Raw genomic sequence first — 13,856 nt, forward strand, 5'->3', positions numbered from 1 at the left:
TTCTCACAACTATTGTGAAACAGTGTCTCAGACATCAGGCACTGTATTTATATGTATTACACGTAATAAGTTTCTGTGAGGGAGCTTTTAGAGGTGGACGTCTGGTTCCTATCACCACCACTATGAACAATTCTGACTTGGCAAGTTTCTTTAAAACAAAGCATTTCACACCAAATCACTCTGAATGACTTTGTTCACAAGGATTTTAATAGAAGAAATATGTGGAATTCCCCTTTAAATGAGAAAAATAATCCTTAATTTATCATAAAGCAACTCTGCACTATTATTTTGGACATTTTAATTTTTATTTTGGAAATACTCAGCTTTATGTTCCCTAAAATATATATAATATCTATATAATACAATGAAGGGCAGGCTTTGGCTTTTCTTTTCCCAACTGTTATTAAAATCACAAATTGAAACTCTTATAAAATATAAAATGTGCTTTAAATACCTGACAGGTTTGAGTGCTGATGAGAGCTGATGTAACAACAATTAAATAATATGGGTGGGACTATATATAAACACTGAAAGGCTAGGTGTCTCCAAACGTTTGATGCACAGTGTGCCCTCCACACACTGATTGCATTAGAAAGAGAAACAACTGCAGGGTTCAGAGTGGCTGAGGGGTTTTGGGCTGGGGGTCATCTAGAGAGATGAGGTTATCACTGGGCTTTGGAGGAGTTCCAGGTTTGGAGTTGTTACATGAACTTGAGCACTTTGTCAAATCCAACTGTGTCTTTTCTGTCTTCAGAGTTCCAGTGTCTTCTGAAACACAGATCTCACCTACAGAACATTCAAATGATGAGAAGCTTTAATATAGCATATTTAGCCCACGTCTTTCTCACTCGCATAACTACAGAACTTACATTAGTTTCATGACTGATTAGGTATATTAGTGTGTTACCTGTTTCTGCAGAGCAGGATGGACATGCTGTTCTTCTCTGACAGGCCACAGTGTGAAGCATCTTCCCGTTATTGCGCATGCCATGCTGTAACACTACATATAACTACATGCATACGTACACACACAATGCACCATTACAAAAATAAGAACTTCCTTACATCCTTACATCACAATAAATTGCATGTTTTAACCAATACACCAACAATAGATATATACACATAACATATTTCCAAATATATTTTGCACATGAAGATTTTTACATTTTGGTTTAATACAGATGATGTAATGGATGGTTTAATGACATGTTATGGTACATACCAGAGTGCAATAGAGTTGTGTGGTAGGATATGGTATGGTATGTGATTGGTCAAAATGTTATGGTTTGGTGTGGTATAGAATAGAATAGAATAGAATAGAATAGAATAGAATAGAATAGAATAGAATGGCATTTTATCATATAGGAGGAAATATGATGGAATAGCATTTTACAGAATAGAATAGAATAGAATAGAATAGAATAGAATAGAATTTTATGGTATGGGATGGAATAGAAAGGGTTTGCATTTTACAGCATGGGAATTGAACAGAATAGAATAGAACAGAATATTATTTTATGGCATGGAATATAATATAATAGAATAGAATAGAATAGAATAGAATAGAATAGAATAGAATAGAATAGAATAGAATTATATGGTATGGAACATAATGTAAAGGTATAGTATTGAATTGAACGTTGTGAAATGCTTTGACGTGCTTTGATGTGAAAGAATTTGATGAAAATAAAACTAATATATGACACAGGGGTCATTTTGGTTTTGTCAGCAGCTCTTTAGCTGAAGATTAAACAGTGGTGCTACCTGCGGTGTGCTGGATGGCGTTTCTGTTATGCTGTCCTCACTCATACTTGTCTCACTCATGCTGTCCACTGGGGGGCGCTCTCCTAAAAGCCTCCTGCACCTGCAGGGTGGGACAACAGGGCACTGAGGTCAAATATAAGGCAATGAAGCTAAAGAAATAAGTACAGAATTAAAGCGATAACTTGGTGAAAAATCAAATGGCAGGAGCAGGAGCCCAAATAAAGCCTAAACATTACTGTACTTTTGTCCATGTTTACAGATACAAGTCATAGAATGTCAGTGTTTATTAGAGATTACTTAATAGCTTATGCTTCGTCTGATGAGGCTGTCACACAGTTAGCATGATCCTAATTGGTCAGCATTAGTTTAACAGTTCTAGAGCTAAAACTAACGAAGACATCAATCATGGTCTTGGTTGATTGACTACATTTGGGTGCATTCAATTTTTCTTTAAACTTTCACTTCCCTCGTTGTATCTCCATAAACTGAAAGTAAGTATTGTAAGGTTTATAAAGCATTTTTATACGAAAGCTTTGTATCTGTGCTTAGTTTAGTAGGTGACCTCTGAGTTGTTGCATGTTAATTGTCACTGGGTGCTACTGAAGCATCTGCAATGCCAGAACAGACTCATGCGAAGAATCTGTGGCCAAATGGTGCACATTCTCTCTCATATGTATGGAAATGCTGATCGTGAGCATCTCGATTTTCTCCGGAGCTTTCCACGGACCAACAGCCCTCTAACTGACAGCGGTGACAAAGCCAATCTGGAAATGCTGCTTTTGTGCTCACCGTAAGAGGTTTTATTACTTTCATGTATGTTATGATAAGTGTGACCCATCCGTCCACCTGGGGCCTATAATAGGCTTTAGAATAAAGCAGGGGTTCATGCAGAACATGAGTGCAGTGTGTAGGAGCATGTGTGTGTGTGTAAGAGGTATAGACAGAAAAAAAAAGAAAAAAAACAGAGAGGAGAAAAAAGAGATACAGGCAGCCAAGTGCAAAAGGCAATTTGAACCAGAAAAATTGTCGCCCCTTGTAGCGTTTAAATAAGGCCATAGATCAGTGGGTCCATTTCTGAGGCCTATTCTGACCTATTCTGATGCGTAATTGCTGTAGTACAAGCTAAACCAAGCATGTAATTGAAAGCGTGCTAGGTTAAAGAGACCTAAAACAAGCACAGTTGCTTTGGGAGTATAAGAGGGGCCACGTAAACACCCACAAAGAGAATCAGACACTTAACCTGAGCCAGACAGGAGCGTCTGCGTTTTACACCCTACTGACACATGCTGAAGCCAAGGGAAAACATCTTTAATCTTTCATTGGCCTTGGCTTCAGTGAGCGCTCCTAATAAACAATTTAACGCCAGCGGTGTGGTCTGAATTCACACATACACAGCAGGGAAACAGCCAGCATCGGTACTATTTCATTCATTACTGATTGTGTGGGTGGTCCTCAATGAATCCAGTGTAATATCACATATTTTGTAGTGCATTACAAATGTGATCTGCTAGCAGCTGTTTTTAGTAGCTAATATTTTACATCAGCAGTTGTCCGTGATACAAAATGCATGGTGCTAACATGCCACAAACCGTGTTGAGTTGTAAGGTAATCTATAAAATGTAGTTTATGTAGCTTCTGACTATAATAATCATCTATAAACATGGACTAAAGTACATTAGCATAGCTAAAACAGCAACAGCAGCATCTTAAAGCCTGAACTTTTCGTTTAAATGTGTGATGATTTAGGCATGCAGTTTGCACAGTGCCTCATAGCTCTAGTGGAATGTGTCCAAAACAGAATGTACAGGCCACAGTGTACATTGGGGGGCAATGTTAGCTTCTACAGTAATGTTTAATATAGTGTTCCAATTTAGGGAAGAGTGTAAGTGGGGCATTTCTGTTCCCTATAATAATGATCTATATAGCGCTCTGATGTAGGGAATAGTGATTAGGGGACTATCTGTTCACTGTTCTTCATAATATTGTTCTATATAGTGTTCCAATGTGGGGAATAATGATTAAGGAGCTATTAATATTACCTATAATATTGATCAATGTAGTGCTTTAGTTTAGGGTTGATAGTGATTAGAACTCTTTTCTGTTCCCTATTAAAATGTTCTATATAGTGTTATAGTGTAAAGATGAATGATAAGGGAACTGTTTCTGTTTCTTTTAATAGTGTTCTATATAGTAATCCAATGTAGGGAATAGTGATTAGTGGGCCATTTCCAGTCCAGCTAAAGTCTCTAACCTGTAGCAAAAGATGGTGCTGGCAGTGATGGCCAGCAGAAGGATGAGTAACGCTACACACACAGTGATGACCATGTTCCTCCTTTTCTCCTGCTCAGCCTGCTGTAGCTCCCACCACTCCAGATCACTGAACTGGCAGCGTTCGCCCATGTAGCCTGGCATACAGCTACAATACACACATAAATAAACACATTAATAAACTCACACTAGTGAGGTATTGACATTAGCATGTCTGACAACATAGTCTGACTTCTGCTTAATTTCGTAAGAGTTTACCCTGATGCTTAACATGCTCTCTACCATTACACACTGAAAATAAAGGCAGAACAGTGCTGTAACTTCATTTTATGAAGCAACACTGCCATCTGCTGTTTATTATTGGCATAAAACACCGCTGTGGCCAGGGTGGAGACATGAATAAAGGAGAGTCTCAAAGGGGAATTTCAACAATTCTTTAAAAAGCAGTTCGATGTAAAGTGGTTAATTACACAGAGTCTTAATGATTTTCTTTACAGTGATACCATTACTAACCTGGTATGACCAGTGAACCTTCTGGTCTTATAAGCTTTTATTTGTAATGTTAATGAGGAATGGTAAAACAGAAAAAAAAAAATAAGAAAAAAAAAATAGACAGAGTATGGAATTTTAAAAATGCATAGGCAGAAGCATAACAGAGCTATAGATCTATTTCAAAACAATGTTACCAGGCAGTGTATTTATGTGATCACTGTACTTATGCAATAACGTTCTGTCAGGGAGCTTTTAGTGGTGGACGCCTGGTTCCTATCACCACCACTGTGAACAATTCTGACTCACAAATTAATGTTAAAATGTTAAAGATTCTCCTTTTCAAATTGTGACACTGTTAATATGATGTTGTCATCAGAGCACGGCTGGGTTGTGTTTGGTTAAAGGGAACGGTAACGAGGGGTGTTTGAGAAATGTTTGCACACTGGTTTTGGTTTGTTTGTTCTCCAGTATTTATTCACAGCATTTATTTGGCTAAGGGCTCTTATTGCAGAAGGCAGGGCTAGGAGTGTGTGTGTGTGTGTGTGTGTGTGTGTGTGTGTGTGTGTGTGTGTGTGTGTGTGTGTGTGTGTGTGTGTGTGTGTGTGTGCAGAGGGAAAGTGAAAAGGAGAGGGGCTGAGTACTTGTGCACTCTGTGTGTTGAGCAAAGTGTTATGGACTCATGTATACGCCACTACCCCTACCCCAAAATGTCATAGAGCCATTTCAATTTGAACCAGAATACATAAATGAGTTGCAGTGACTTGAGGAAGACAAAGCCAAAATGGAGAGAGAGACTGAACCCGTATGCGCTGAAGCAGAAGCGAATGGAACCTGGTGACTTCGACAGCAAATGACTTGCTACTCTGCTTACCAGTTTATGAGGTAGGATATCAAAGCAGATAGTTATTTTATTGCATGGCCCACTTTAGACAGTATAACACTGCTCTTTGTACAGTGGCTAATGATGACTAATTTATTTCACTCAAAAATGCTTTTTACCTTGATTACAGTTTCTTTGGTGTAAAATACAGCAGACCCTTCTGGAGGGATGTACAGTCCTCTTTAGCAGGCATTTAAAGAAACATGTTTTGCATTTTTTCACTGGTCTTCAGTAAGATAGTCTTCATCAGTTTTCAACTTTGGTATTTGTGTGTAGCTTTAAAACAATTAGCCACAACGTCAGGACTTCTGGTACTTGTAATGGCAACTGGAAATAAAAAAACGAATCAAACTGTATTTTCTCTTTTAATTTTTGCCTCCTGGTACAGTGCAGTTCACCACCACTCTGAATTGACCAGCAAGATGCACCTGTGATCTATCGCAGCCCCTCTGGTGAATAACATTACTCACATAAGCTGAGTTTTGGTGACACCACACAATGCCATAAACCAAGCCAAACAAAAAGTGTGCAAGGTGGAAGGGTTCATGCAGGGCATTGTAAGGAACAAAACAGTTCCCAAGAAAAACATTTTTTTTTTTTTCAAATTAAGCAGTATTTTTAACATAATCAGTGTGACATATAAAAACTTATTAGATAATGTAAGTTCACTGGTCATTTTGGATAGCAGATAATATGGTAATATTTGTAATGTAGAAATGAGGATGTCTGGTTCCTAGTACCACTTTTGACCTTCTCTAGAAAGGGTCATTTCACACCAAACCACTCTGAATGATTTTGTTTACCTCTATTAAAACAAGCTCCCTTTAACTGTGGTACTGTCATAGGGTGCCACCTTTGCTGCAAGACCATTTGTGAAATTTCTGCTCTGCTAGGTCTGATTTAGTCAACTGTAAGTGCTATTTTTGTACAATGAAAGGTTCTAGGAGGAACAACAACTCAGCCTCGAAGTGGTACACCATGCAAACTCACAGAGTGGGGCTTATGAGTGATGAAGCTAGTTGTGTGTATAAATTGCCTATATTCTGTTGCATCAGCCACTACAAAGTACCTCTGGAGGAAATATCAGCACAAGAACTGTACATCTGGAACTTCATGATGATTCAGATTTCCATGGCTGAGCAGTTGCACACAAGTCTCACTATGCGCAATGCCAAGCATCAACTAGAGTGGGGTCCACATACTTTTGGCCATATAGTGTATATTGACATGAAAAACTTTGTATTAAATTAGAAAAGAATGCAAAATAGAAGCACTATTATTACTGTTCTCAGACTTTTGGTCCCCAGTGTACACTAAAGCCCAAGATTTACCAAGATTTATTATCAGTAGTAATAATAATAGGATAGAACTAATATTAATACTGATAGTAACAGCAATGTTGAACCTAAATGAATAAACAAAGCAAAAAAGGATCTGTTTACAAAGTTCATTGTTCCTGCATTATCTTCAATACTCTCCAGCAATATTAGATCAGCATATTCGAGCTTATGCAAAAGTATAGGCACCACTGGTCATGTTGTGTTTAGCAGTAATACAGCAGAAAATGTGGCCTGTGCAAAAGTAATGGCACATTTTGTATTGTATGTTAGATTTTTCCCAATATGTTAAGCTTAGCAAATAAATAGAAATTGTGCAAAATTTGCTGGAAAATATCATTTTCACTTAGAAAATCAACAAAATATGTACTTTGACCCATGGCGCCCAAACATTTGCATGCGGCTGTAACTGTCCTTGTTTTGGCCCTGTTTGTCCTTGTTGTTCTACATTCCAAAGAGCGAGCCAGATGAGAGTCAAAAACGTCAAAGAAATACTGATAGATGTACAAGCAAAGACTGTACCAGAATACTGGAAAGAGTTTCCTAAACAAAAGCCCTAAATAAATCCACAAAATATGCACATAAGAACCAACTATTTGGCTGTATTCAATCACCCATTGCAGACACAGGTTGTTTAACTTCATGGAAAAGCACTGACCAAGGTCACCATGCCTGATACTAAGTGTGGCCTAGAGGGGTATGAAGCCCCCCAGCACTGGCTGTGGAGCAGCGGAACTGTGTTCTCTGGAGTGAAGCAGCTTCATTCAATACCTTTGGGATGAGATGGAATGACCAAGAACTGATCGCAAATGTTCTTGCAGCTGAATGCGGTCAAATAATTCAGTCAGAGTTTCAGTTTTTGTGAATTAGTGTTAAATAAGTGATTCTGTGGTTGTGTGATGGATAAGAGAGAGAGCAAAACTTGCTTGCAGCCATAAGAGTCCATCTCGGGGAAGTAGAAACAGACTCCATTGTACAGGCAGTATGAATCATAAGAGGATGGACAACTCTCCACGCCACTGCGTCGCCATGGAGAAGTGACGTCCGGTGTACTGCTTGTGGTCGGCCTAAAGGGGGCGTCCTTTGATTTTGCTACACCAAAACACAGAGAGGGAGAGTTCTTTTCAAGCTCATTTTGTGATCTAATTTTAGTAAGCAGAAATGGTTTCCTTATCACTATTCCCAAACAACTATTCTCTAAACAAGATCCATCAATCACTAATCTTCGATCATTATTCTCTACTCACTCTAATGACTATTCTCAAAGCACTATTCTCCCTAATTATTATTCTCTAATCACTATTTCCTAATAGCTATTCTCTAATCACTGTTCCATAATCACTAATCACTATTCTCTAATCACTATTCCCACATTTCTATTCACTAATCAGTATTCACTAATCACTATTCGCTAATCAAATTTTACAATCACTTTTCCATTAAATTTCCATTATATTTACTAACCACTATTCTCTGATCACAATTCAGTATTCACTAGTCACTATTCACTGCAGTCACTATTCTCTAATGACTATTCCATAAACCATGTTCTCTAATCATTATTCACTAATCACTATTCATCCTAATCATTAATCTGTAATTACTATTCACTAATCACTGTTTTCTAATCACTATTACCTAATTATATTCCCTAGTCACTATTCATTAAACACTATTCATCCTTATCACTATTCTCCTTAATGACTATTCTCTAATCACTATTCCTTAATCATCATTCTCTAATCACTTTAGCCTAATCACTAATCACAGACCATTTTACTCAACTCTAAAGGTCTGTATGGTTCACTTTTCGGTTTTTCACTTCTAAACTGCAAAACTTACCAACAGTTTCATAATAGAATAATTCATAATAGTTACTATAACTGACGAGGCAGCTTTGTTGTTTCAAAAAGATGCTGAAATATTCAATAAAATATCAACATATCTTTGCGGTGTTTCAGTGTACACCATACATGTTCTTGGAAAAAAAATGTAAACATTGTTTTTGTTATTTTAGTGAACAAAATAACACACACCATTAGCACAGCATGCATACACACACACACACAATTAAAACAGAAATCAACAGATAATGAAAAATTATTAACATGAGAAAAGATGAATGTCTGTTTGTCTCTGTCCATCAATCTCTATCTATCTATCTATCTATCTATCTATCTATCTATCTATCTGTCTGTCTGTCTGTCTGTCTGTCTGTCTGTCTGTCTGTCTGTCTGTCTGTCTGTCTGTCTGTCTGTCTGTCTGTCTGTTTACCATGGCAGTTGAATCCTGAGCCGCTGAATCCGTCTCTACATCTGCACTCGTAATGTCCTTGTGTGTTCAGGCACTCAGCGTTTATATCACAGCTGTGCATCTCCAACCTGCATTCATCAATATCTACAAATACACAGACACAGGCGCCACCAGTCAGGTGTCTTCTCCAAAGGGAGATGGCTGAACAATTGCAGTAAAAAAGTTATTATTATTATTATTACTGATTTTTTTTTTTTTTTTGAGAAACCAGTTCTTCATTTAAGCACGTTTAGTCAGCTTTACTTTCATGGTTTCAAAATATCTCATTTATGTTCCTGAGATACAACCAAATGATTGCATTAAACACATAAAAAAAATGAAGAAAATGCAAACTTTGATACCTGTTACCTAGAAATATGGCTAGAAATAGTAGCAACAGTCATTTTGAAGCTTGATATTTGTCCATACTTTTGGTTGAATGGTTTATATTTGTCTGTACTTTTTGTGTGATAATTGATATTTGTTTGTTTCAGTTTGATATTTTTCTGTACATTTGGTTTGATCATATTTGTCCATACTTTTGGTACTACACTTGATATTTAACCTTTGGTTCTACATTTGACATTGATTCATGCTTGATATTTGTCTGGAATTTTGGTTTGATGCTTGATATTTGTCCATATTTTTGGATCTATATTTTATATTTGTCTGTACTTTTGGTTCTATAATTGATATTTGTCCAAATGTTTGGTACAATATTTAATATTTGTCCATACATTTCGTGTGATAATAGATATTTGTCTATACTTTTGCTTTGATAATTTGTCTGTACTCCTGATTTGATATTGGATATTTGTCTGTACTTTTGGTTCTACCCATGACATTTGTCCATGCTTTTGAATCTATGCTATTTATTCTAATCTATTGATATTTATTTGGACTTTTGGTTGGTTGTTTAATATTTGTCCATACTTTTGTACAGGGATGAGGGAGTAGCGAAGTACCGCGCTATTTTTTGTAGTTAGCTGCCGAAAATTTTCGCTACAATTTCGCTACAGGCTTCAGTCAATCTGCGCAAAACCTGAACCATATATCACAGTTGTTGACCGGGCTGGTGGCGATTGTGCAAACCTGACTGAGCCGGTACTAGACTGGCCTGCCTGCAGTCCAGACCTGTCTCACATTGAAAATGTGTGGCGCATTATGAAGCGCAAAATACGACAACAGAGACCCCGGACTGTTGAGCAACTGAAGTTGTACATCAAGCAAGAATGGGAAAGAATTCCACCTACAAAGCTTCAACAATTAGTGTCCTCAGTTCCCAAACGCTTATTGAGTGTTGTTAAAAGGAAAGGTGATGTAACACAGTGGTAAACATGCCCCTGTCCCAACTTCTTTGGAATGTGTTGCAGGCATCAAATTCAAAATGAGTGACTATTTGCAAAAAACATTAAAGTTTATCTGTTTGAACATTAAATATCTTGTCTTTGTAGTGTATTCAAGTGAATATAGGTTGAAAAGGATTTGCAAATCATCATATTCTGTTTTTATTTATGTTTTACATAACGTTACAACTTCATTGGAATTGGGGTTTTATAAAAGCCTGGACTTTAGCATAGACTAGTTGTGAGGTATTGTATCTTTCTTGATCTACTGAGCGTTCTATTATCTTTCCTGTGCATGACCATATTTTGTCTTTTGCCTGACTCTTTTTGGACTACCTGTCTTCTGTTATGTTTGTCTTTTTGTGTTGGATGTCTTTTTTTGGATTTGACCTATGCCTGTTTATTGACCATGAACCTGGATTGTGATTCTAAGAATAAAGCTTCTTTTTCTCCTTTTAACCGCAAGAGCCTGAATCCTTCTGGCACAGCACAGAAGTAGCAACTACTCCTTCTGGAAAAGTAGCTAAATTGTAGTTAGCTACAAATTTTGGGAAAGTAACTAACTAGTAGTAGTAACTAACTACAAATTTTTCAGAAGCTAGCTCAACCCGGCTTTTGTATCTATATTTGATATTTGTCCATACTATTTGTCCATACTTTTGGACATTTACTTCATATTTGTCCATACATTTGGAAAGTTTGAGATGTGATGAGTTTGATGCTAATTGGTATATTCTTAGGGCTCTTAGGGAAATTAAGTTCTGACTGCTTTTATATATATATATATATGTGTGTGTGTGTGTGTGTGTGTGTGTGTGTGTGTGTGTGTGTGTGTGTGTGTGTGTGTGTGTGTGTGTTTTGTTCTCACCTATACAGTGGTGTCCATCTCCACTGAATCCAGATCTGCACTGACAGAAATATCCACCGGCTGTGTTCACACACTCAGAACGAACACTCACACACTCAGCAAAGCCCACTGTGCATTCGTCAATATCTACACACAAAGATACACACCTATCAATAAAACATACAGAAATCTGCACAAATCCAGCACTGAAATCAATTAATCATTACAAAAATTACACAGAGAGTAAGAAACCATGATTGTGCATTAAAAAATTTTTTATTAATTTTTTTTTTTTTAATAATTTTTTTTTTTTTTTTTTTTGATTAAGGATATGTTTGTTGTATTACATGTAGAAAATCCACAAACAAAACTTTGGGGTGAATTTTAATTCATTTGAAATAAAAAAATAATTAAATCCTACATCAAAGTATTTTACTCTAAAAACTCAAGGCTTTCTAATATACAGGCTTTTTAACATGTTACATACCTGAAAACATTTAAAACAAAATCTTTTAAAAGCTAAGTGTCCAGAAGCTTTTGTTGGGCATGTGACCTGATGGCCTAAAAATCAGCACATACTGTAATGTAGATCCTGCTTACCCACACAAATCTGTCCATCTCCAGTGAAGCCGCTCAGACAGCGACAAACTGCACCAGTGTCTTCCAGCACGCACTGAGCGTTCACATCACAGCTTAAAGAGAAACATTTGTCCTGATCTGCAGATAAAGCAATGTACGCCTCAGAGGTGTTCAGTATCTCTAATAGACATGATTATGTGGTTTCTAACACTGTATGACTCACTCTTATCTGTAAACATCTAGAGTGCATTAGAATAGTTAGAAACAGTAGCAGTCATCATGAATCATTACTTTTGTTCATATTTTTGTCGGTTTTATTGATTTTAACAGTACGTAATGTGCGCTAGAGTTGCACTGGAACGAATTTAAAGCCTAAACTCATAACTTTGAGATGTGACACGAACAGGCCGGAGTGTCACTGCTAATTTTGAAATGCTGGCACGCACGAACAGAGATGGATTATACACGTCTGAAGTTATGCGTCATTCTGTATTCGGTGTCATGCCCAAAGTAGGTGACTCATACCTTTTGCTGATTCCCAGGTCTTTGAGAAATGGAGTGTGATATCTGCTCTGAAAATAGTGCTGTGCTGAGTTTTGCTTGATTGAAACTTGTACCTATTTCCTCATGACTAAATATATTATGCCAGTACAATTTTATACCTTAGTTTACTTTTGGCAGTAATTGGAAAAAAAAAGTTTTTATATGGATATCCATACATTTAAATCAAGCAATTTCAGTGCAATTTCACTGAGTATCTGACAGAAATGACCGTGACTGTACCAGACACCATTTTCTCAGTGAAGGCCGCTGGTTCTCCTGAGTCTGAGGGCAGACTTTCATCATTCAGAGTTTTGTTCTTTAGATGATCCCTCCATTCTCCATCACCTGACCCTGCAACATAATCGGAGCCAGTTCACTGATATTCACATTCACTTTCAGACAAGGTTTTAGTACTGTTAGTAATCCTGACTGGATGGACTGCAACACTGACCTGTGGAGGATGTTTTTTTGGACAGGCAGGTTTTACCGTCAGCCGACAGGATGTGCTGTGAGTGACAGGAGCACTGAGCCAGTCCCAGTCTGCTCTCACACAGCTGGGAACACCCTCCGTTTCCATGGAGACAGATATCTGCCCCTGGGAGAAAAGCACCAAATAACTAGAGTCTCTCTCTCTCTCTCTCTCTCTCTCTGTAAAGTGCTTTGTATCCTCTTGCCCTCTTGGCATGGTGACTTTAGGCTTATACGCAGTTACTCCAAAGTGTCCTATTTTATTAGTCAGTGCTTTTCTGTGCTGTCTCAGCAATGTATGACCTTAAAGTAGCTGGACTCACTCATTCACTTTTGGACATGAAGAGCATACATACTGTTGCTGCCAGAATAAAATAATTATTTTTTTTTACATAATTTGTAAACACCAACTGTTCTTTACAGTGAGTGTGTTTACATGCACATCAATAATATGTTCATTATTGGGTTTCTGCAGTTATCCGTTTAGTCAAGGGCTCATGTTAGCAGCATACTCTTAGTATTTAGATCAGATTAATGCTAATATGGGATTTCTATAAATATAAATGAAAATAAATGAATAAGATAAAAATCAATGTGATAGGACAATTTTTGTTACGCTATCCAGGTTGAACAACATGTTTCTTTGAAAGGGTGCGAAATGGTGTGCAGCAGGCTTTGTGGTATGTTTTCTCACGTTTGATCGGGAGGTGTTGCCCAGTCAGCAGCGATGTGTATATAACGACCGGCATATTAAAAAGGCAGCTTACACAATGAATTCTAATAAAGTCCTCTACGAATGCAGCCATAGATGTAGAAGCGTATAATTTGACCAGAAGTGCTCAAACTTTTGTGAAAGAGATTTAATAAGATGATCGATCTTGCCCTCAACCAGACTCCTCTGACCCACAGAGCAGGCAATGCTTTGGACCTGATATTCACCAGACCTACCTCTGCGCTGGATGTGACAGTAACTCCCATGCATCGCTCGGATCACTACTTCCTATCTTTCTCACTCTCCCTCCCTGTTACTTCTGTCC

General features: G+C 37.5%; 1 protein-coding gene across 1 annotated transcript in view; it reads right to left on the minus strand.

Moving 5' to 3' along the window:
- Positions 1 to 428: 428 nt before the first annotated feature.
- Positions 429 to 13,856, minus strand: part of egf (epidermal growth factor) — a 43,427-nt gene continuing 29,999 nt past the window's right edge. The window contains exons 15-24 of the mRNA XM_017693384.2: positions 12,803 to 12,946; positions 12,592 to 12,702; positions 11,830 to 11,946; positions 11,251 to 11,376; positions 9,019 to 9,141; positions 7,671 to 7,836; positions 4,019 to 4,183; positions 1,768 to 1,867; positions 908 to 1,010; positions 429 to 786 (exon numbers count right to left, since the gene is read on the minus strand). Of these exons, the coding sequence (XP_017548873.1) occupies positions 614 to 786; positions 908 to 1,010; positions 1,768 to 1,867; positions 4,019 to 4,183; positions 7,671 to 7,836; positions 9,019 to 9,141; positions 11,251 to 11,376; positions 11,830 to 11,946; positions 12,592 to 12,702; positions 12,803 to 12,946 (1,328 nt within the window). The 3' untranslated portion in view covers positions 429 to 613. The remainder of the gene's footprint in view (positions 787 to 907; positions 1,011 to 1,767; positions 1,868 to 4,018; positions 4,184 to 7,670; positions 7,837 to 9,018; positions 9,142 to 11,250; positions 11,377 to 11,829; positions 11,947 to 12,591; positions 12,703 to 12,802; positions 12,947 to 13,856) is intronic.

Source organism: Pygocentrus nattereri, chromosome 8 (assembly GCF_015220715.1).
Source record: "Pygocentrus nattereri isolate fPygNat1 chromosome 8, fPygNat1.pri, whole genome shotgun sequence".
Classification (NCBI taxonomy): domain Eukaryota; kingdom Metazoa; phylum Chordata; class Actinopteri; order Characiformes; family Serrasalmidae; genus Pygocentrus; species Pygocentrus nattereri.